The following is a 20,285-nucleotide window of genomic DNA, read 5'->3' on the forward strand; positions in this document are numbered from 1 at the left end:
TTCCTACCCTAACTATAAAGCCTTCTGGCATCTACTGAGTCTCGGATGCCGAAGTCCCGCTGATGCCAGAACGATAGATCATTCGCACCCTTTACTCCCGGAAGCTAGACGTGGATCAGGCCGAGAAGTATGTACGATGTCCGACACGGCAACGACAAAGTCCTACCAAGTAGCACTTCTGCTCTTCCAGGGAGTCGACATGCTCGACGTCACCGGCCCGGTCGAGGTCCTTTCTCATGTCTCGCACAGCCAGAGCCCAGCGCTATCGAGTCAAACCTTCGAGATTAAGACTGTGGCTTCCGGTGCGTCCGTAGTGGCGGCCAGCTCACTCCAGGTCGAGGTTGATTTCCTGCTGGAGGAGATCCGGCCTCGGATCACTGAATTCGATATGCTTGTTGTCCCCGGCGCTGCTCTTCCGATCCTCCAGCCTCTGCTCGAGAGCGGCGCCCCCGAACTCGACCTGATTCGGGCATTCGCGGCCATTCAGGCCCCGGCCGAACGGCCGAGAATCCTCTTTTCTGTCTGCACGGGGGCCATCCTGCTAGGTGCCGCCGGGGTACTCTCGGGGCTGACCGTGACCACGCATCATCATGCCCTTGACACTCTTCGGGACATCTGTGCCGGAGTCAATCATACGCGCGGGGATTCTCCGCCCCGGATTGTGCGCCGGCGGTTTGTGGACGGAGGTTGTGTGGCAGGAACCAAGGTACAGGTGATTACGTCGGGAGGCATCAGTTCGGGGCTGGACGCAACTTTCTACATCGTGTGTCGGTTGACGACGGCAGAGACGGCGTCATTTATCTCGCGGGTCATGGAATATGGATGGAAGGAGCCGGAAGATGGAGCATGGCCGCCACGGTTTCAAGTGGCATTGGATTGACAGGATAATACTTCATACATACATCAATCATAAGGCAATAGAACCCTCGGTGACCGATTGCGTATATTATGAGTACAATCCATGTAAGAATCCCAATCTAGCCCAGACGAGTCGTTTTTTTTTTTGGAGGGGAAGCGCATGCACAAAGGCAGCTGGGAATATCGGAGGGATCAATCGAGAATTCTCTGGAGGAAACAGATTCGAGAATGATTAGTAGGCCTTCGGTATGGAGTGTAATAATAGAAGGCGTGACCAGGGTGCTTCGTCCTTCTTGTATCTCCTGCTGGTCTCATATTCCGTACTCTGCAGCAAGTCCCGAGAACAAGAGGACCGGATTAGTACTTAACCACGGGTTCCGGAGATCAATCAACTCGAACGAGCTTGATCTGTCTCTCAACCTGCTTCTCGCTATACATCCCTTCAAAGAGCTGCAGTACAAACAAGTCTAGACGATGAATCATTCTTATTGTTCACCATGTTGAAATGAGAGTTCAGTATGCCTTGGCATGCCTTGCAAAGCGCCTGTTGATTGATGGTCCGTGTCCATGAAGCGTAATCTCGGGCGTTTGACTGGTTCAGGAACGAACAAATGCGCGCCGAAACCTATCCGAAGATCCACCGTCCGGTTCCTGACTGGACGAAGATGTCGCAATATCATATTTCACCGGATGTCAAGAATCTGCGCCAGCGACTTCGGAATCATCACTATAGGACAGGCAACTTCTGCTGGTCGAAATAACACCAGTGGCGGCCTATTCCTTCTTCTCTTCAAGCGTTTCCAGCTTTCCATCGGGGAGTTCCGCCGGCCTCAACGGAGCAAGCTTGTATCATTCGGGCATTTATATCCGACTCGGAGCACATTCGTAGGGGGACAGAAAGACACCCTGCTTCGTTATCTCGGTGACTATTCAGTTAGTACTCCTAAGTAGAGACACCGCAAGTAGATGCTCGTTTCTTTCGCAAAACATGGTCAAGTGAATTGCACCGGAAAGGTCTGATACCAAGCTTGCTTCTTGCATCGCCCAGTTGGATTGCTCCTTCGTCTAAATCAGCTTTGATCATCCCTGCCAAGCCTCAAACGAGATGCAAGCTTAATTCCATGCTTATCCGATGTCCCAATATGGCCGCGTGTGCCGGCTATTTGTTTCTCAGATGTGGACTCCGAATCTTCCGTAGCACACGAAGCACACGAGTACGCCATTTCCCATCCTCCGTGCGTCTTTCACAACTCGAATGGGGCTTCGCTTGCTTGCTGACGAGGAGGAGATAACTCCCTCGAGCCAGCCCGCGCCATGCAAGCCAAGGACTTGGACGACCCGGGATTGGTGAAGGTTGGGGGAGGAGGCGCGCGCCCTTCGCGAGAGACTACGCCCCAACGGGGACCGTCCGTGATGGCCGCACGAGAAGCGTCTTTCTCGTTGGTGGACCAGGCGTGGCGAGCGAAGTCGGAGCGATAAGGCGTGTGCCATGCCTTTCTCGGGGCTCTGGGGGATTCTTGGTCTCTTGGGAGCTGCATTTATTCCACGCGGGCCCCCATCGGGCGCGATCTGGTTCTTAGATCTTCCTTCTTCCCTGTTGCAACCACCTTGAAAGGGCCACCCCTTTTGATTTTTGTATGATTCTCGTTCTGCTCGCTTCAACGGCCTTATACACAGACTCCACGCGATGACCAATATTCTCGACAGCCAGAAACCTCCTTATCGCTGCCAGCGTCTTGGCATCGGGCGAGCCAGCGCCAGACTCCACCGTCCCATCGCCGCCCACCACCTCCCGGCCACGCTTTTACGAGAGAGAAATTACCCCGGAATCATGCACTGAATGGGTCAGTTTGGCATCTCGTCCTTGCTTCCCCAATCAAAGCGAACCACCCGCTCGCCAGGTCGCTAGGTCGCCAGGTCGCGAGGCTGGCGACGCTCCAGCATCCATCAACATGAACCATCCTCCATGATATCGGCTGGCTATTACCGGCTTGTGTAGGAGATTTTCGGGGCTATCTTTCCCTGATGCGCCGCGCGGCTCAGTGGAACGCCTGCGACTGGACTGCTCTACTTTCCCTCTGTTTTCCCTTCCCCGGAGACCACATGAGACAATCTAGCGGACTCCGGGGTAACATTCAGTTAATGCGCACCCAAGAGTGAGACATATCGTCCCAAACTCAAACCATTCATCGTTGATTCGTCGTTTGGGACCTTCCCTTGATAAGCCCTGGACGCGGGGAAACAGATGGCTCCAACGTTGCAGTACAGGTGGCGGGTCACGCAACCAAACCGGGATTAACCCTGTGGTCGATCAGCCGCAATCTACGCAGAAGACCAATGGATTACGAAGTCATGGAGGACGGAGGACGAGATGCGAGACCTCCCGGTGCTCTGGAGGATGCGAATAGGCACGAAGGAATTGGAAATCATGGGAGCACAAAGGATCATGACTGCAGCCAGTGTCTCGAACAGCCACTGTCTGATGCTGTTTATTATTCGTGGAATTCCGAATGCGGTTGTTCCCCGGAGAAAAACCGGCCCCCTCTTTCGCCTCGCCCGAACGGCCCAAGCGGGTGCTATCTCACGGCGGAAATTGAATGGACTGGGAATGGGTCTCTAGTCCGAGTCGAATTGAGTTGACTTGGACCTCGGTCGCGGCCCGCGGACGTCGATTCTGACACGGTTGGGCTTTGCTGGGACCAACCGTCAACCAGCCAGCGCGCAGCATAATGGGGAAGTACTGATTGGACTCGATGTACAACTGTATGATGCGAAATCATGTATACAGCACGCGACACAGATGATACCCACCCGGGCTCAGCGACACGCCTTGGCCCCCTCCTCCCTTCCCTCTCGCTTCTCCATCAATTGATCCTACCGCGCACGCTGGGTGCGCCTCCCAACGGCGTAAAAATCAAATCCCGAGTCGTCGCCGCGCAGCTCCCGCCCCCTCCAGCGGAGTCCGGAGAGGGGACTCCGGGCGGGCGCCAGCGAGACCCTCAGAGACCGCACAAATCTCATGATCCATGATCCATGATCCCAAGATCCAGAAGCTCCGTTTTCCTCGTGGCAAGGCCGGTCTCAGCAGTCCGGCATGCGCGGCGGCAGAAGTTGACCGAGAATGGAAAATTTCAACATGGACCGGCATTCTCCGACTGCCACCGCCAATGTGATTCGCCCGCGAGATAAGGAGTGGAGGCAACCGAGCCGATGCTTTTGTTTTCCAGAATCCCCGGACCACCCAAAATGCCTGATGCTGCTCCCTGATTGATCGGAGATCGCGTCCACTTCCTGGCGCGGGTCTTGGCCCCTGGTGCTTGTCAACCATGCCAATTTCTGCTACAGCGCATCGCGCAACATTTTCGCTTCCGTCCGGGTGCCGCTCTGGGGTTACATCTGCGCGCCCCGGCCATCGCAGCATGCTCATTCGCTCTTAGCTGCTAGATAACGCCGATCGCATCCACGGTTGGCCTTGTGCTGCGAACAATGGTTGTTCGCGCTGCCATATCGCCTTCTAAGTGGGACCGGAGCACGTTTCCTCCACCCATCCCCAGTCTCTGTCCGAAGAAGGCGTCTGGGTCGTCTGGGACTATTTTTTTTTTCGCCTTTCGGTTCACGCGCCGATAAGAACTGACCGAGAAAATTCCCCACCGCGACCTCGGGTGTTGGGTAATAAAAATTGACTATATAGTATACCAGCTGCCGTCGCATTTTCCTCTCCTTTCTTTTCCTTCGTCTTTGTACCCTCCCGGAAGAGAAAGTTATCTCCAGAACTCGTCTCAGCCATGTCGACTGCGGATCGTGAGATGGAGGTTGAGGTTGCTCAGTATGTTTAATCCATTCTACTTCTCCCCCCTCCCCGCTCTTCTATTCACTTTTCACTGGTGGGGACAACGCGACTGACTCATAATTCCGCAGGCCTCCTTCCTATAACGAAAACGAAGCTCCCGTCCAGCAGATCGTTGTGGACGAAAAGGGTGCCCTGGATATGGACAAGGAGAACCCTGTCACTCCCGACGGCGAGGAGCCTAGCGATGATGAGAAGCGCTCTTTGCGCCATGTCGCTGAGAACCTGCCCGTTTCGGCCTGGTTGGTTGCCATGGTCGAGTTGTGCGAGCGTTTCACCTACTACGGCATGTCTGGTATCTTCCAGAACTACGTCCAGCGTCCTTTGGATGGTAGCCAGGGCCGTGGTGCTCTGGGCATGGGTCACCAGGGTGCTACCGGTCTGACCACCTTCTTCCAGTTCTGGTGCTATGGTACGTTTTCACCACTCCATGACTTTCATCCTATCCAAATTCTCTCGTTAGAATATGACAGAAGATGAAAATAAAGAGGGCAATGGCTGACTTGCTACGTCTACAGTTACTCCTATCATTGGTGCCATCGTCGCCGATCAGTACCTCGGCAAGTACAAGACGATCGTGCTCTTCTGTGCTGTCTATCTCGTTGGTCTCTTGATTCTGGTTTGCACTTCGATCCCGACCGCTCTGTCCCACGGAGCCGGTCTGGGTGGCTTCATTGTCGCTGTCTTGGTCGTCGGTCTCGGCACCGGTGGTATTAAGTCGAACGTCGCCCCTCTGATTGCCGACCAGTACAAGCGCAAGAAGATGGCCGTTAACACCACCAAGAAGGGTGAGCGGGTGATCATCGACCCCGCGCTGACCATTCAGCGCATCTACATGATCTTCTACGGCTGTATCAACGTCGGTTCGCTCTCCGGTCTCGCGACTCCGTACATGGAGAAGTACATCGGTTACTGGTCGGCCTACCTGCTCTGTCTCTGCATGTTCTTTGTTGGTACCCTGGTGCTGGTGGTGGGTCGCAAGTTCTATGTTGTCCGTCCTCCTCAGGGCTCCATTATCACCGACGCGTTCAAGGCGATCTTCATGATGATTCGCAACCGCAACATGGATGCCGCTAAGCCCAGCTACCAACGTGAGCACGGCAACGAGGTCGCCTTGCCCTGGGACGACCACTTCATTGATGAGCTCAAGCGTGCCCTGGTTGCCTGCCGTGTGTTCGCTTTCTACCCCATTTACTGGGTTGTGTACGGCCAGTTCTCCAGCAACTTCGTCACCCAGGCCGGCCAGATGCAGGGTCACGGCATCCCCAATGACCTGATGCAGAACTTCGATCCGATCTCGATTATCGTGTTCATCCCCGTGCTTGAGACCCTGATTTACCCGGCCATGCGTCGCCTGAAGATTCCTTTCCGCCCCATCACCCGTATCTCCCTGGGTTTCGTCGTCGCCTCTCTAGCCATGATGTACGCTGCCATCGTGCAGCACCTAATCTATTCTGCCGGACCCTGCTACGAGCACCCCCTGTGTGACGCCTCAATTGTTGATGGCACTACCACCGGAAACCGCGTGCACATTGCCATCCAGACCCCGGCATACGTGTTCATTGGTCTGTCTGAGATTTTCGCCTCCGTGTCCGGTCTCGAGTACGCCTACACCAAGGCTCCGCCCTCGATGAAGTCGTTCGTGCAGTCGATGTACCTGCTTACCAACGCCTTCGGCTCCGCCCTCGCCGAGGCCCTGACCCCGGCTGCCTATGACCCGGCCATCATGTGGATGTTCGTTGGTCTGGCCTGTGCCTCTTTCCTGTGCGGCATCATCTTCTGGTTCATCTTCCACCACCTCAACGCCCAGGAAGACGACATGAACGCTCTGGACGCAGACGATTACATGCCCGAGGCCCCCCGCGAAGAGGAGCGCCGCCTCTCCAAGGCCCAGCAGTAGAGCTGTCGGCCCTGCAGTTTTATTTTTCTTTCTTAGTTTCCACTTTCGACGACTCTCCACGTTCTCACGCGTTTTGCCCGGTCTTGCATCATTGCATTATGGCGTGCATGGGAGCAGGATCTTCCGGTTGTCTGTATTGAACTGCTGAGCAGATATGTTTTGATGTGAGACGTATGACTGCTGGTTGCATAATCTCCCGTATATATGTATACAATTTTATATAGTGTTTATCTCCAATATCCATGTGCGAATAGAGCATTTTATGCGCATTTGTCTGATTACTTTCCGGCTTCTGTATTATAAAGAAAAAGAATTGTGATTTCCTACATCTAGCCGGCACCTTCTCACCCTCGGGGTTTTTACCCTCTCACTTGCGCCACCTTGACGTAAAAGACCAGATCTCACGTTTTTGACCTCTCCTCCCCTCCATTATTGTCTCGTTCTCTCAATCTTACACTCATCGCTGCCCCTTTTCTTTCGCCTCCATTCCCATCGATCAGCCACGTAATTCAAACACTCATACCATTCCTCTGCTAGCCCACCTGGATAGTCTCTAAGGATCGGCCTCGTTCGCGTCGAACAAATGCACCCTGGTCCTCGAGAAAGTGACCCAAAGCTTGGTTATGATGATTATATCGTTAAATAATTGGAGAGATATTGTACTAATTATGAGTCAAAGAAATCAACCGGAAAACTGCAGCAGTACTGTACCGACGCGATTCCTAGAAAGTGTCTATGTCCTAGAACATTAACCCCTGATATTTTCCCATTATGACTTTGAGTCTTGTTGCAATGGTATTCTCCTGGTTGCCTTAGCTCCTATGTTGTTGATGTGAGTAACAACCTAGAATAGATTGCTTGGCAAGTGCCGAAAGCTTTCGTTGCAAGTGATTATGGAAGCTGTTATTCTCGCCCCCATGGTAACTTCCCGGTCAAACTTGCTGCTGAATAGCAGGCCATACCTACAATTGCAAATTCTGCCTGGCATGCACCATAGGAGGCTGGACTTACAGACGTGGGAGACTGCTGAAGAATGAGAGAACTAGGAAAATGAGTATATAAGACTTCCATTAGATTCAAAATTAGGGCATGTTTTGATGTAGTGGAAGCTTATCAGGCAATTACTCGACAGAGGACAGAGGAATGGTGTGCTGATGATTAGGCCAGGATTCAATTTAAAGACGAATTAGAACCGTAACCAAGTCGAAAGACAGAGTTTGAACTACAGACTAACCAATAGCTGAATCTAAGAAACCATGAAAGATCCTGAATGAAAATATAGAATTATTCTCTTTCTGGTGAATGATGAATAATGACGGATGAAAGAAGGACTCTTATTTCATGATTCCTCATCACGTCACAGAATCATCCTTCCAAATCGCTGGTTCGGATCAAATTTATAAGCAAAATAAAAGGAAACTTTGAATCCTGCCCTTCAAATAGAGAGGGCAAATTAATTTCCTTACAGATCCAAGAGAGGGAGAGAGCTACAAAGTTGATATGAATATTTAGCCGCGAATAAACACAACGCGTCTAAAGAAAACGGTGAAAATATGGAAATCACTTACAGATATCTAATCTACGTGTAGTGTGCGCAGCACTATATCTCCACCAAGATTTCAAAGGATATATCAAGCCCTAGTGACGTGGAATGTGTACAAACTTCTTTGCAAAAGAGAGGAACCTTCGGGTGGGCTCTGTTCGGATCAACTACTTAGATGCCACCAAGTATGAAGGAGGATGCTGCATTGGGAATCCGCGTATTATTATAGGCTGGTCCCTGCAGTGACCTCGAAGACCCTTGGAGACTAGGTCTTTATTGTATGTAATTGTTATGCAACATAGTTTGGGGTCGATCTCTGCGATCAGTACAGTTCGGTGCAGGAATGTTTTACTTCCTCCCTCACCGCACCTTGCCTTCAAACAGGTGTGGTTGAATTGGGCATAGGTAGTGATAAAAGAGAGTAACTGTAACAGAAGGAGTAAATAGAAGAGCGATTATTTGACTGGCAGAAGCATAATCAGTTAGTCTAGAACCAAGGTACCATCATAGTCATGGCTCATAATCTCGTGAATTTCAGAAATACTGTGTTTTCTGCGACTATCGTATTCGTCTCAAGTTTTTGGATCTATTCAATTATTTGGCAACACTTTCTGGTCCTTTCAGCTTACTCCCATCCACGGCAATCATGACGTACAGACTTGAACATTGCCACTTTTCCGGCGTGAGTGACCGGCGAACCAAAGTACTCGATACCTAGTGGGTCAACTGCACCGGTGGGAAGCACCAGCTGTCATGGCGACCGTTCCAAGTACCCAGTACCCGATGTGTGTGGAAACCCTTTCCCCTGCCGCAAGAAGAATCCGATCCACCGAGAGAAAACCAAGCAGGAAAAAGAAGAAGGCTGATCGGCGTCTCAGAAATAGCAACATGAGTCCCTCCTATCGACCACACGCACCGGTGAATGGTCAATTCCAGACCGGGCCCCACTAGCTAGTCTCAAACCCAGCAACAGCGAAGGCTGTGTAGGAACGGCGCTTAGAAAGCTCCCAGGCTTCTCACCAAGATCACTATACTGTATAGAGATTCAGGCACTGCTCTGTCTCAATTTCATGTAGACGTTGGAAAAATCGCAATTATAAACCATTCGTGCATCGTTCCGAAATGCAGAAAGTGACATTCCCCCTGACTATCACTGGTCGCCGCCGTTGGTGCTGCACGTCCAAGTCCAATCAAACCCAGCCACTGTCGAACGGTAACGTGCACGTCCACCGCCAGTGCTTCTGCCGCCACAACTCTCCACTTGTCCCGTCTCACCCTTCCCTCCTTCATCTCCCCTTCTCCCTCACTCTCACCTTGCTCCTCCTAACTCGATTCTCCATAACCCATTCGCCATCATGAGTGTGAGTCGCCCCTAGCTGGAATACCGTAACCCTCGTCTTCCCAACGTGACCGACTGACCCGCCCCTTTCCCAGTACCAGAACTTGGGGGATGATAACCAAGGGGGCTACGGCCAATACAACCCGTATGGCAGCCAGCAGAACCCCTATGCGGCACAGCAGCAGCCGTCCAACACGCCGCCTAGCTATGGATACGGAGGTGGCTATGGCCAGGCCGGTGCCATGGAGCAAGGCAATGGTGGTTATGGTAAGTTTCAAGAACCAACCCGGGTCTCGGGGGGGAGCCCCAACTATCTCGACGGCGCTTGCTTCCGGGACGCGAAAAAGCCATCGACAACTGACACCACAATCACTATAGAAATGTCCAACATGGGCCAGTCCGGCGGCCCAACCGCAATTCTCCAGAAGTGTCGCGAATTGAAGGAGGGCATCAGCGAGCTCGCTCAGAAGCGGGAGACCCAACTCAAGGCCGCGCAGAACACCCTGATTGAATCGAACACCGGCAAGGAAGACGCGATCTCGCGTCAGAACTTGGACTATGTTGAGGACGAGATGAACACTGCGCTCCGCTACCTGCGCGACCAGTACAAGCGCATCAAGGAGACTCCGGGCTCCGGCGACAGCCGCTGCCAGGGACAGGTCACCAAGGTTGGCCAGGACCTGAAGGAAGAGATCCGACTCTATCAGGCGACCCAGTCCGATTTCCAGAAGCGCCTGGCCGAGCAGGTGCGCCGGCGTTACCAGATTGCGAACCCCGAGGCCACCCCGGATGAGGTGGAGCGTGGGGTTGAGCTGGTCATTCAAGGCCAAGAGCAGGCTTTCATGGTATGTATCATGCCCTAATGCCCTTGTTCATTCTAGTTACATCTGCCCATCGGCCACTATCTGTATGCGCGACAGCCCACTGATTCCGAATTTCTAGACTCCCGGTACCCGTTCACGCCAGGCCAACGATGCCCGCCAGGCTACCATGGCGCGTTCCGCCGCCATCCGCAAGATCGAGCAGGACATGACCGAGCTTGCCAACATGTTCCGTGATGTCAACGAGTTGATTACCCAGCAAGAGCCCGCGGTCACTCAGATCAGCCAGGGTGCTGAGGAGACCCACCGCAATGTCCAGCAGGCCAATACCAAGCTGGACAGTGCTATCACCAGCGCCCGCAACGCTCGTCGCTGGAAGTGGTATGCATTGATTATCGTCAGTAAGTAGTCTATTCGCTCCCCCTATGCGTTCTGCAATCCCACCGGCAAGGATGTCGATTAACCTCCCCTCTTTCTTAGTTATCATCATCGCCATCGTGGTCGGTGTTGCTGTTGGTGTTACCGAGGCCAACAAGAGCTCCAAATAAGCGGTTGCATTTTCTATCCTGCCCCCTTTCCTCCCTCTGCTATCCTCTTCTTCTACGACTTCCCTATCCTGCTCCCACACCTCCCGCACGGGAGCCACGACTCGAGCCCGCAGATTCTCCAGTCCCCTTGTCCCCCTGCTCCCACACGTTACCGCCCCCTCGTTTCTATACCACCTTCTCGCATGTCATTTTTTGCTTTCTCTTATCTCTCTTATCTCTTGTGTAAAAGCAATGACCTCAATCCGGCCCGTTTCTTTCCTCTTGTGTCTCGAATTGCTGCAGGTATTGCGTGTACAGCTGCTGAGTGGACTCCTATCCACCCGACTGCTCTATGATGATTGTGTTTCTGTTGATTACTGCTCCCAGGGCGCGTGCAATGCCTCATGTCTAGCGGAGGGTGCATTGCCAGTCCCTGGGATGTATATACTAGATCGTGTTGGTTTTTTCTTTGTCAGTGCCCGCTACCTCCGTTTTCGCGCGGCACTAGAATCTATGTAATACCGTCTAATAATCCATTCCTTCTGTAACCTTCAATAAAAGTCAAGAACAACCAGAACAAGGGAAATTCCGTAACTTGTCATGTCTTAATTACAACACTCAATTGCATTTGCTTTGCTGGGGGAGGGGGGGGGGGTATATATCGGGAAACCGTTCGTTTGATCTGCGGGTTACTCTTGCGCTGCGTCCATGCTCCGGCCTGCATCACTCAACTCACGGTCTTCTCCAACTCTCGCTGCTCCTCAGCCGGCGTTTTGGTCTTCAGTTGCAGGGCATGGATGCCACCCTCTGCTGTCATTTCCTCCTTCACGAGCGCGTAGACCATCCGGTGGCGGGCGGGCTGCATCTTTTTCTCGAAGGCATCGGAGGTAATCGTGACGCTGAATAGGGTAGTAGATCTGTTAGACTCTCGAATTTGGGAGACGGCTGGCAATATATAGAGGGGTTGGAGGTTTCCAAAGGGGAGGAAAGACGAACTGGAAGTGTGTCTCTTTGGAAGTGGAGCCTTCCATGGCGACGTGGTGCGCGTGGAGGTGGGAATCATTGCGGATGATCAAGGTCTTCGGGTTGAACGCTTCGACAAACTAAAGGATAGAGAGATGAGATGTTTGATTAGCTAGACTGGTCGGATTGGAGGCAAGAGGGTGTGGAGGGCCCGAGAGACCTTATTGCGCATCAGATCTTCCATGGGGGTTGCGGAGGCCATTTTGGCGGATACGGAGAACAGGCGGCGCGGCAACAGGCCTGGTAGCATGCGAGGGAGCATTGGAAGTGTGTAAGATCGCAGTGGAAGAAGAGCAGGAGCGAGAGGAAGGGACTGAGATGCAGCGGGGAAGAAACGTACAAACGAAGAAAGCGGAGGCTCCAAAATGCCGGGGATTTTTTTGGTTTCCGCGGAACTGCATCCGCATGACATCAACCTCAACTCCACGCCCTCGTTGTTCCCTCAATTGTGTCATTTGCCATGCAAATGCCCGTCTGACACAGACATAATATCAATTCTACCATGTTCAGTCGCAGCCTTGTTACACAGTCTCTGCGACCGCGCATGCGTGCGGCCCAGGCGCGCCTTACATTGGTCGCTTCGAGGAGGCTGTTGTCAACAAGCAACCAATTGCTCGCGCTGCCGAACATCCCCATTTTCCGAGCTCTCAAGAACCATGACCCAGCTAGCTTGGCAGTCGTGCATAGCGCTTCCGGACGCTCTTTCACCTATGGTGACCTCACGACGGACGTGCTCCGCGCAAAGGAGGACCTTGAACACAAAGCCGCCCGAGTGACGGGGAAGCTGGCCGGAGAGCGGGTTGCTTTCCTGGCGGAGAACAGCTATGACTACGTAGGTAGGGAGACCCTAAGACGAAGCAGCTGGTGGCATTTTGTCCAAAAGGTTGTGCTAATCGAATGGCAGTGACCCTCCTGGCGACTTTTGCCTGTGATGCTATCGCTCTGCCCTTGTCACCGTCATTTCCGACAAGTGAGCTTCAATATATCATGGACAATTCATCCGCCAAAGTCCTTCTCGCTACAGAGAAGTATGCCGATAAGGCGAACCAGATACTTCAGGCTGGTCTACAGTATGATCCGCTGTTCGACATTCGACCAAAGCTCTCGGCTGGTGCGATGAGTAATGATGTTATCGAGCTGGAGGATACGAACTACCTGCATGGCGGGATGATGCTCTATACTTCGGGTACTACGAACAGACCGGTAAGTTGACTAATTCAGACAATATGATCGGCCCATCAAAGAGCAGTACGCTAAGAATAAATCTCTGTAGAAAGGCGTTCTTATCCCCAAACACACTCTAACTGCACAAGCAAAATCTCTCATCGAAGCATGGAAGTATTCGCCGCAGGACCGGCTGCTTCATCTTCTTCCCCTCCACCATATTCATGGCGTGGTGAATGCTATCATCACGCCGCTGTTCGCGGGCTCTTCGATTGAGTTCCTCTATCCCTTCAACCCCGAGCAAGTCTGGCGACGCCTTGCTGCGTCTTTCCTCCCGCCCAAGGAATCGACCCCCGTCCCTTCTAAGGTCACCTTCCTTACAGCCGTACCAACAGTATACAACCGCCTCCGATCATCCTTCCCCTCGCTTCCAGGAGACATCCAACCCGCGGCTCAAGAAGCCATTGCTCCCGCTAACCTGCGCCTGAACATCTCTGGCTCCGCCGCACTACCGACGCCTACCAAAGCTGCCTGGCAAACGATTAGCAACGGCAATGTGCTTCTGGAGCGGTTCGGCATGACCGAAGTCGGCATGGCACTGAGCTGCGGCCTGGACTTCGCCGATCGCGTCGATGGCAGCGTCGGCTGGCCACTGCCCAACGTAGAAGCGCGACTCGTGGACACCGAGACTAACGAGGTCATTCCGGCTGGCGGGGAAATGGACGCGCGTGGCCGCGAGCGTGAGGGCGAGATCCAGCTTCGCGGACCAACCATCTTCCAAGAGTACTGGGGCAATGCGAGCGCCACGCGCGAGAGCTTCGTGGCCGGCGCCGACGGAGGAGCGGACTGGTTCTGCACGGGCGATATCGCGACGCGGCGGGAGGTCAAGGGCGCCGGGCAGGGGCGCAGCGGGGCGTGGGCGACCGGCCCGATGTATTTCATCCAAGGAAGGAAGAGCGTGGATATCATCAAGACGGGCGGCGAGAAAGTGAGTGCGCTGGAAGTGGAGCGGGAGCTATTGTCTTTGTAAGTTTTCTTTGCTCTTTTCCCCCGAACCCTAGCCGGTTTTCGAGCCTTCGCATCATCAGATCCCGTATACTAATGCTCGACTAGGCCCCAAGTCGCTGAAGCAGCCGTCGTTGGGCTCCCTTCCGATCAATGGGGCCACAAGGTTGCCGCTGTAATTGTCCTGCACGCGGACGCGCAGACAAGCGGGCGCAATGGCCGGCCGTGGGGACCGATGGACATGCGGCGCGCATTAAAGGATCGGCTGGCAGCATATAAGATCCCGCAGGAGATGAAGGTGCTGGATACTATTCCACGGAATGCGATGGGCAAAGGTGAGTCGCAAGAGTCGTTCCTCTGATGATGTCTATGGCTCGTGGTGCTTACTGATACTTTTTTGCAGTGAATAAAAAGGCGCTGGTCAAACAGGTGTTCGATGTCTAGACTGGGCTTCTAGAATTGACCGCTATAGAGCATAATAGGTGATTAAGGGCTCCTTGATGTATTTTATCTGTCGCTCGACGAAGATGAAGATGTGTACTATAGAAAAACATGTATTATAAAATGTTGAACACGAACCATCTGTATAGAAGACCACGCTTCGGGAACTAGGTTGATTGAAACGGCATTTTGGTACATATAACTAGTCAACCATTGTAGTAATGCTGTCCTACATCTAGATGGAAGATAGATGTATTGCGATTGTGTCTTGAGTTAGAGGGTTGAATGGAGGATAGTATGAATGGAGGATAGTATGAATGGAGGATAGTATTAATGGAGGATAGTATGAATGGAGGATAGTATGAATGGAGGATAGTATGAATGGAGGATAGTATGAATGGAGGATAGTATGAATGGAGGATAGTATGAATGGAGGATAGTATGAATGGAGGATAGTATGAATGGAGGATAGTATACATTATAATACATCAGAATCAGCACACTGGGCCCTGCCCTTTATTTTGACCATGGAGGTGGGGATTCAAGCCCATTCACCTGTTCTCTCAAACGCCTTGACCAGCCCGGTGGCCTCCATCTGCACTTCAAGCGTAGCCATATCCACGGCGATAATCTGCGCATCGACCACGCCGGAGATATCCATCTTCTCTTTGTCAGGACAGCCGTCGGGAATGTTCACCACGCAGTCTATACCGAGATTGGTGATGATGCCTGAGTAGAGGGTACCTTCATCACGGGGAGAGCCCACGCGCGGCGCGCGCAGTATGACGGGGAATGAGGAAGGGAGAGGGCACTCGGCGAAGTAGAAAGCTCGGAAGAGAAGCATGCATGCCCAGTGCTGGGTGGAGAATTTAGAGATCTCGCGGAGGCGAGTGAGAAGAGGTTGCGAGAAGGTGATGTGAGCATTGATATCGGTATTTGAGTAGGGAAGGGGGAGGGGAGGTGCTTGTGTGTCGGCGGCATGTAAGTCCTGCTCAGACACGGAGTCTTGCAAGACCTCAGCAGCTGGTTCGGGTGAGTCAACAACGGCATTAAACTGGCGGCCGTTCTCATGTTCGAAGAGAAGCGCAGCTTCGATCTGATAGTGTGCAATCACATCGGTAAATCGCCGCAGTGGACTGGTGCACTTGACATAGGCATCGAGACCAAGAACATGATGGTGCACAGGGCTGGACGACGAGATGGATTTGGGGAGAGCGAATTGATAGAATGACTGGCCGCCGAATTCGGCAAGATTCTCGCGCGTAACATGGCCATACTCGGGATCGTACCAGGTCCCATCGTAGACGACAGGGATATTCCGAGCGGCGCAGAATTGGCCGGCGATATGACCAGCAAGATTCATCAGAAGCGAGACGAGATAATTCTTGGATTGATCGCGAACTTCGTGCGGGTCAAAATCTTCTGTGCGGAGCTGGATTATTGGATCGCCGACGAAGTAGCGGCCATCAGTGATTTGAATTTCATAGGGCCGAGCGGGTTCTGTTCCCATCTGGACCGAGAGGCGTGTGTTGGGGCGCATGTTTGGGAGATCCATGGCGCCATTTTTCTGGCGCTGGGCACGGAATCTCAGCATAAGTTTGCGTAGGATCGTGAAGTTTTCTTTATCTTCCGTCGACAGTATCTCGCGGAAGACTTTGCCACCTACGAGAGGTGACTGGGTGAATTCGCCTCCAACGGTAAGAGTCTCATCCGGTTTGCTTGCACCAGGATCGAGGAACTCGCGGAGGGTGCTGTGTGTAATGCTGATGACATTTTGAGCCGTGCCATTGGTGATTGCTGTATCCAAGATCTCTCCTTGGAGATTCATCTTTGCGCTGAAAGTCAACGTGGGCCGGCCGGTGGTCAGACTGAAATGACCTTGGGTGAGGCCTTTCGGGAAAATAGGGTATGTACGCTCAGGTACATATGTTGTGAGAAGCCGCGATTTTGCATACTGCATAATCGGGTCGTCATGGTTCATGAAAGCCGTTGGATTGGCAACGTGAATATGCACCCAGAATGTATCCTCGGAGCCGGAAATTCGCTCTATGGAGACACCATCATCGATTTCTTCAGCATTAGCATCGTCGATACAGTAGATCGGTAGATTTCCCCAATCCTTTCTTAGGCGCTGCATGGAATCCGGTGATGATCCAGAGATATTACGACAAGCCTCTTGGATCTCATCCCATTTCATATCTTCCATCAGGGACATTCCGTGTCCCGGAAGCAGCACGTTCTGATCTAAAATACTGAGATTCTCCCAGGGCGCAACGACGCCAAGTTCCTGTAAGAAAAGACGGGTTGAGGAGTCACTCAATCCCAGAGTGTTATACATCCCCGTTGCCCGCATAACATGGGAGGCAGTTGACTGAAGGGTACCAGATGGCATGACGACGGATGGAATCGCGTAGAGCTGCAAGAATTCGATAATGGCTTGATCGGTATTACTAAATCTCTCCGTCAAAACCTCCCGAAACACCATAGGCTTGCCGTCCTGTCCTGGTTGGAACTTTTGAGAGGACGGGCCCACGCTGGACATGATCGTGGGCGATCGGACCTTTCGACTTAGGCGGATTAAGCGTTGTGCCTTCTGAACAAATTTTTGTACTGGATGATCCTTGAATCCTGTAGTCTCCTTGCCCATAGCAGAGCGAATTAAGAAGTCCTGGTGTTCATGAACCCAGGTCGTGACTTGACTGACAACCTGAGCAATTCTTTTCGGCTGCACCAAGTACATGAGGTTGAATGGGGAGCTTGAATCCCTTTCGATTATGAACGGATGGCGTCGCACAGCTTGATGCACGGCAAACATATTAACGATGTCCAATTCCGACTCACTGATGCCCAGAACTTTCGTAGTCAATTCGTCCAATGTCATCCGAAGAAACTCCGACTCATCAGCCACTAGTTCATGAAGATCATCAAGAACTTTTGAATGATCACGATAAAAGTCCAAGATATGTTCTTCGAACCCGGCCATCATTTCGATAAGTGGCCGCCCGAGGGGACGGGGGAGGCCACCTTCGGGAACAATCTGGAGCTCCGATTTAGTCTGCGTCACCGTGTCTGGGAAATAAGGCTTAAGGGGCTCGAGAAACTGGGGGTCTGCAAAGCCCTTTACGACATAGTCGATTTCGCGACTTGAGCCGATCCGCCAATTCCCACGGTTAGTATAGAACTGCTTTTGTTTGTGGACTGATTGAACGTAGATCGCAAAATTGAAGATCCCATCAGACGAGAGTCGCGCAATAAGATCACCTGGTTCCAAATGGTCGCCCTCAAACTCTTGTGATGTGTCGAAGTCGTCCTGCACAGAAAGCCGCGAGCTGGACCAGAGGCTTTCGAAAGCCTCACGTCCATTCAGCATATTTCCCACCCACTGGCCTGTGTTCTCTGATGCCATAGCGTCGCCCGCTTCGCGAACCGGATCGAGAACATTGGGGTTTGTTTCCTGCCATTTGCGAAGGTATTGTCGAATATTACGATAGGTCTCGACTTCGGCTTGTAGACGGGCCTCTTCCGCGGCGGCAGCGTCCGTCGGTGGGTTCTGCGTAATTGCAGAGTCCTGGCAAGCCAACGTATCAGTTCAATCTTCTAGATCAAAAACACCGGGGGTTTTGAGTTTTTAAAATATACCTCGGTCTTGACTTGATTCCCTGCCACCGATCGTAATGCTCGCGCGTTTGAGAACGAGCGCTCGGCGCCAGTCAGTGGCGCGGGAGTTGCAGGCTGCGATCGCAAGCATAGCGTTGGCCTTGACCGGCCAACGCAGAGAGCATAGAGAAGCCGCGACCTCGAAAGCCGCTGCAGGGCCCCTATTTGCGAGCGCACCATGGCTATGTTATGGTTGTCGGTCGTTGGTCGCAAAAAACAACGTCGCATTATCCAAAACAGGCATAAATACTCCGGCAATAAAGGAAGACCGCCCCAGGGCGGTGGGGGACACTCTATCTCGCTCCACATTTGGGTCTCCGTGGCCACTGGGAGTCTAGATCAATCCCTGACCCTAAAATACTTCACATAAAGATCAAGTGCGCACCTGAACCTCATTTGATTTGTGGTTTATCTTATTAACAAATGAACACGAGCACAACGAGCCTGTCAATCATCGGTGTGATCGAGGTCTTTGACGGGCCGAATCCTTCGCCTCGAGATTGCATGCGCTAAGAATCAATAGTTTCCGAGGCCTTGTCGGGGCTGGCTCTTTAATCTGCGAGTCCAATCTCAATCCCTGCACTGCTCTTGGATCCTTGGACCTGAATGCTGTAGTTCGTCCGAGCTGATGCTTGCAGGGATTCTAAGCGGCTCGGCTATGCCACTGGCTTCTGTAGGGCAAGATGGCACCTGCACGAAGTATGCACAGCCTACTTGGCCTGCATCTCCCACATCTCCCAAAATCAGCCACCTTGAAGACTCTGTACGGAGTGTTTTACGTCACCTTACAGTAATGATGTGTATCGTCTCTATATGCACTTCGTAGCAACGACAGCAGAATTTGATTGACCCCTCGATCGTATTTCAGGTCGGATTATCCCACTGGCGTTTCGGGCCCTTTCGCGCTGGATCATTTCTTGAGTGATATATATCCAAATCGTAACCAGCGTATTCGCTATCGTACAACAAAAAGTCCAAACAAGGCTGGCTGTCAACTCCGTTCAAGTTTCTCCAGATCGTCGGCTGTCTTCCTCGGCAAGTTCGGGAACCCGAGCTTCATGTGATGTTGACATTCAAGCCACATGAGGATCGACCGCTGTTTCTTGGTCTGTCAAGGTGGTCAAGGTTGGAGAAGACGTGAATAGCCACATCGACCTTGCCAGGTCGGACAAGTCTGCTCAAAAACCTGCCAGACCACGATCATCATTACTAGACTCGTCTAAGCGAACTGGGGCCCGAGGGTACTTTGTTTGCATGGGGCGTCGCGCCCGGCCTTTCCAGGAACCGTTCAGGGGCGACAATCCCCCGCACGCGTTCCGGGTTCGAGAGTGGGCAACGCCGAAAGCTTTCGGGCTCTTGTGGTTCGAGAACTCTCGCTAAAGGGTCTTTACTTTGCCGACGATCCCGGTTGAGGGGCTATATGGATGGCCCCCATGACTCTTCAAAGAGCGCGCCCTCTTCCCACGCAGGGATTTGTATTGTATATACATATTCAGTATCCATGGCTTAGTATCCCATGATAGTGAATCTTTGGTAGCCATCACAGATCACCACTTATTGTGACTAAATTACTAGAGATTCAGGGGTGGAAGGACTGATATCAGGCTGATCAGGCTCAGATCCTATGGCCAAAAAATTTTAGTTGTGACTAGCGGGATGCCCTGTCTTACCTTTTGCATCTCTAGTCCTTGCTATGCATGGTTAGTGGATCCCAACACCACAAGACCCAGCTTTCCCATAGTAGAATGGTGGTCAGTTGATTCCGTAATCTGTCACAGAAGCTGCGCGGTATTATTTGCAGTCGACGCTCGAGTGAAAATGGAAATGGAGTCCCGTTATTATGATATCACTGGTCATTCTTGTAATTTTGTGGGAAGAGTATGAGCACACCGGTTTGAGAAACTATATTCTGCACATGTATTAAAATTAGAGATATACCTTGTCTTACCCTTGCGATCGGCATCAGATTGACTTCTCGGTTATAAGAAGAGAAAGGTGACTTGATCAACATCATAGCCGTTGGAGACTTCTTTTGCGATCAGCAATTCCGAGGTTTCGGGTTGGGCAAAGCTCGCATCGTTGCCATGTGCGCTGTCCGTCACGGATGGAGTACGGAACATAGATATGCCAGCAATTGAAATAGAGATCTTCAAGCTCTCC

The 20,285-nt window shown here is 52.2% G+C and overlaps 6 protein-coding genes across 6 annotated transcripts; 4 read left to right on the top strand and 2 right to left on the bottom strand.

Moving 5' to 3' along the window:
• Positions 1-136: 136 nt before the first annotated feature.
• Positions 137-880, top strand: N7462_000090 (DJ-1/PfpI family protein; the record flags this gene model as incomplete). Its single annotated transcript, XM_057071816.1, has 1 exon — positions 137-880. The coding sequence occupies one exon, from the start codon at positions 137-139 to the stop codon at positions 878-880; it is 744 nt and encodes a 247-aa protein (XP_056938346.1).
• Positions 881-4,643: 3,763 nt separating this feature from the next.
• On the top strand, positions 4,644-6,605 carry N7462_000091 (peptide MFS transporter; the record flags this gene model as incomplete). Its single annotated transcript, XM_057071817.1, has 3 exons — positions 4,644-4,684; positions 4,777-5,117; positions 5,224-6,605. The coding sequence occupies 3 exons, from the start codon at positions 4,644-4,646 to the stop codon at positions 6,603-6,605; spliced, it is 1,764 nt and encodes a 587-aa protein (XP_056938347.1).
• A 2,898-nt stretch (positions 6,606-9,503) lies between these two features.
• Positions 9,504-10,717, top strand: N7462_000092 (syntaxin; the record flags this gene model as incomplete). Its single annotated transcript, XM_057071818.1, has 3 exons — positions 9,504-9,509; positions 9,583-10,332; positions 10,430-10,717. The coding sequence occupies 3 exons, from the start codon at positions 9,504-9,506 to the stop codon at positions 10,715-10,717; spliced, it is 1,044 nt and encodes a 347-aa protein (XP_056938348.1).
• An 854-nt stretch (positions 10,718-11,571) lies between these two features.
• N7462_000093 (BolA family protein) lies at positions 11,572-12,120 on the bottom strand (the record flags this gene model as incomplete). The annotated part of the gene is made up of 3 exons (XM_057071819.1): positions 11,572-11,734; positions 11,832-11,938; positions 12,019-12,120. Coding segments are annotated over 3 exons (372 nt in total), but the record flags the coding sequence as incomplete, so codon positions are not given.
• Positions 12,121-12,360: 240 nt separating this feature from the next.
• N7462_000094 (acyl-CoA synthetase) lies at positions 12,361-14,471 on the top strand (the record flags this gene model as incomplete). The annotated part of the gene is made up of 5 exons (XM_057071820.1): positions 12,361-12,694; positions 12,763-13,061; positions 13,132-14,048; positions 14,136-14,362; positions 14,431-14,471. The coding sequence occupies 5 exons, from the start codon at positions 12,361-12,363 to the stop codon at positions 14,469-14,471; spliced, it is 1,818 nt and encodes a 605-aa protein (XP_056938350.1).
• Positions 14,472-15,009: 538 nt separating this feature from the next.
• Positions 15,010-18,305, bottom strand: N7462_000095 (exoribonuclease II; the record flags this gene model as incomplete). The annotated part of the gene is made up of 2 exons (XM_057071821.1): positions 15,010-18,036; positions 18,108-18,305. 2 exons carry the CDS (start codon positions 18,303-18,305, stop codon positions 15,010-15,012), a joined length of 3,225 nt encoding a protein of 1,074 aa, XP_056938351.1.
• Positions 18,306-20,285: the final 1,980 nt, after the last annotated feature.

This window comes from Penicillium macrosclerotiorum (genome assembly GCF_028827735.1).
Source record: "Penicillium macrosclerotiorum strain IBT 26536 chromosome Unknown utg000001l_segment0_segment0, whole genome shotgun sequence".
In the NCBI taxonomy this organism is placed as follows: Eukaryota; Fungi; Ascomycota; class Eurotiomycetes; order Eurotiales; family Aspergillaceae; genus Penicillium; species Penicillium macrosclerotiorum.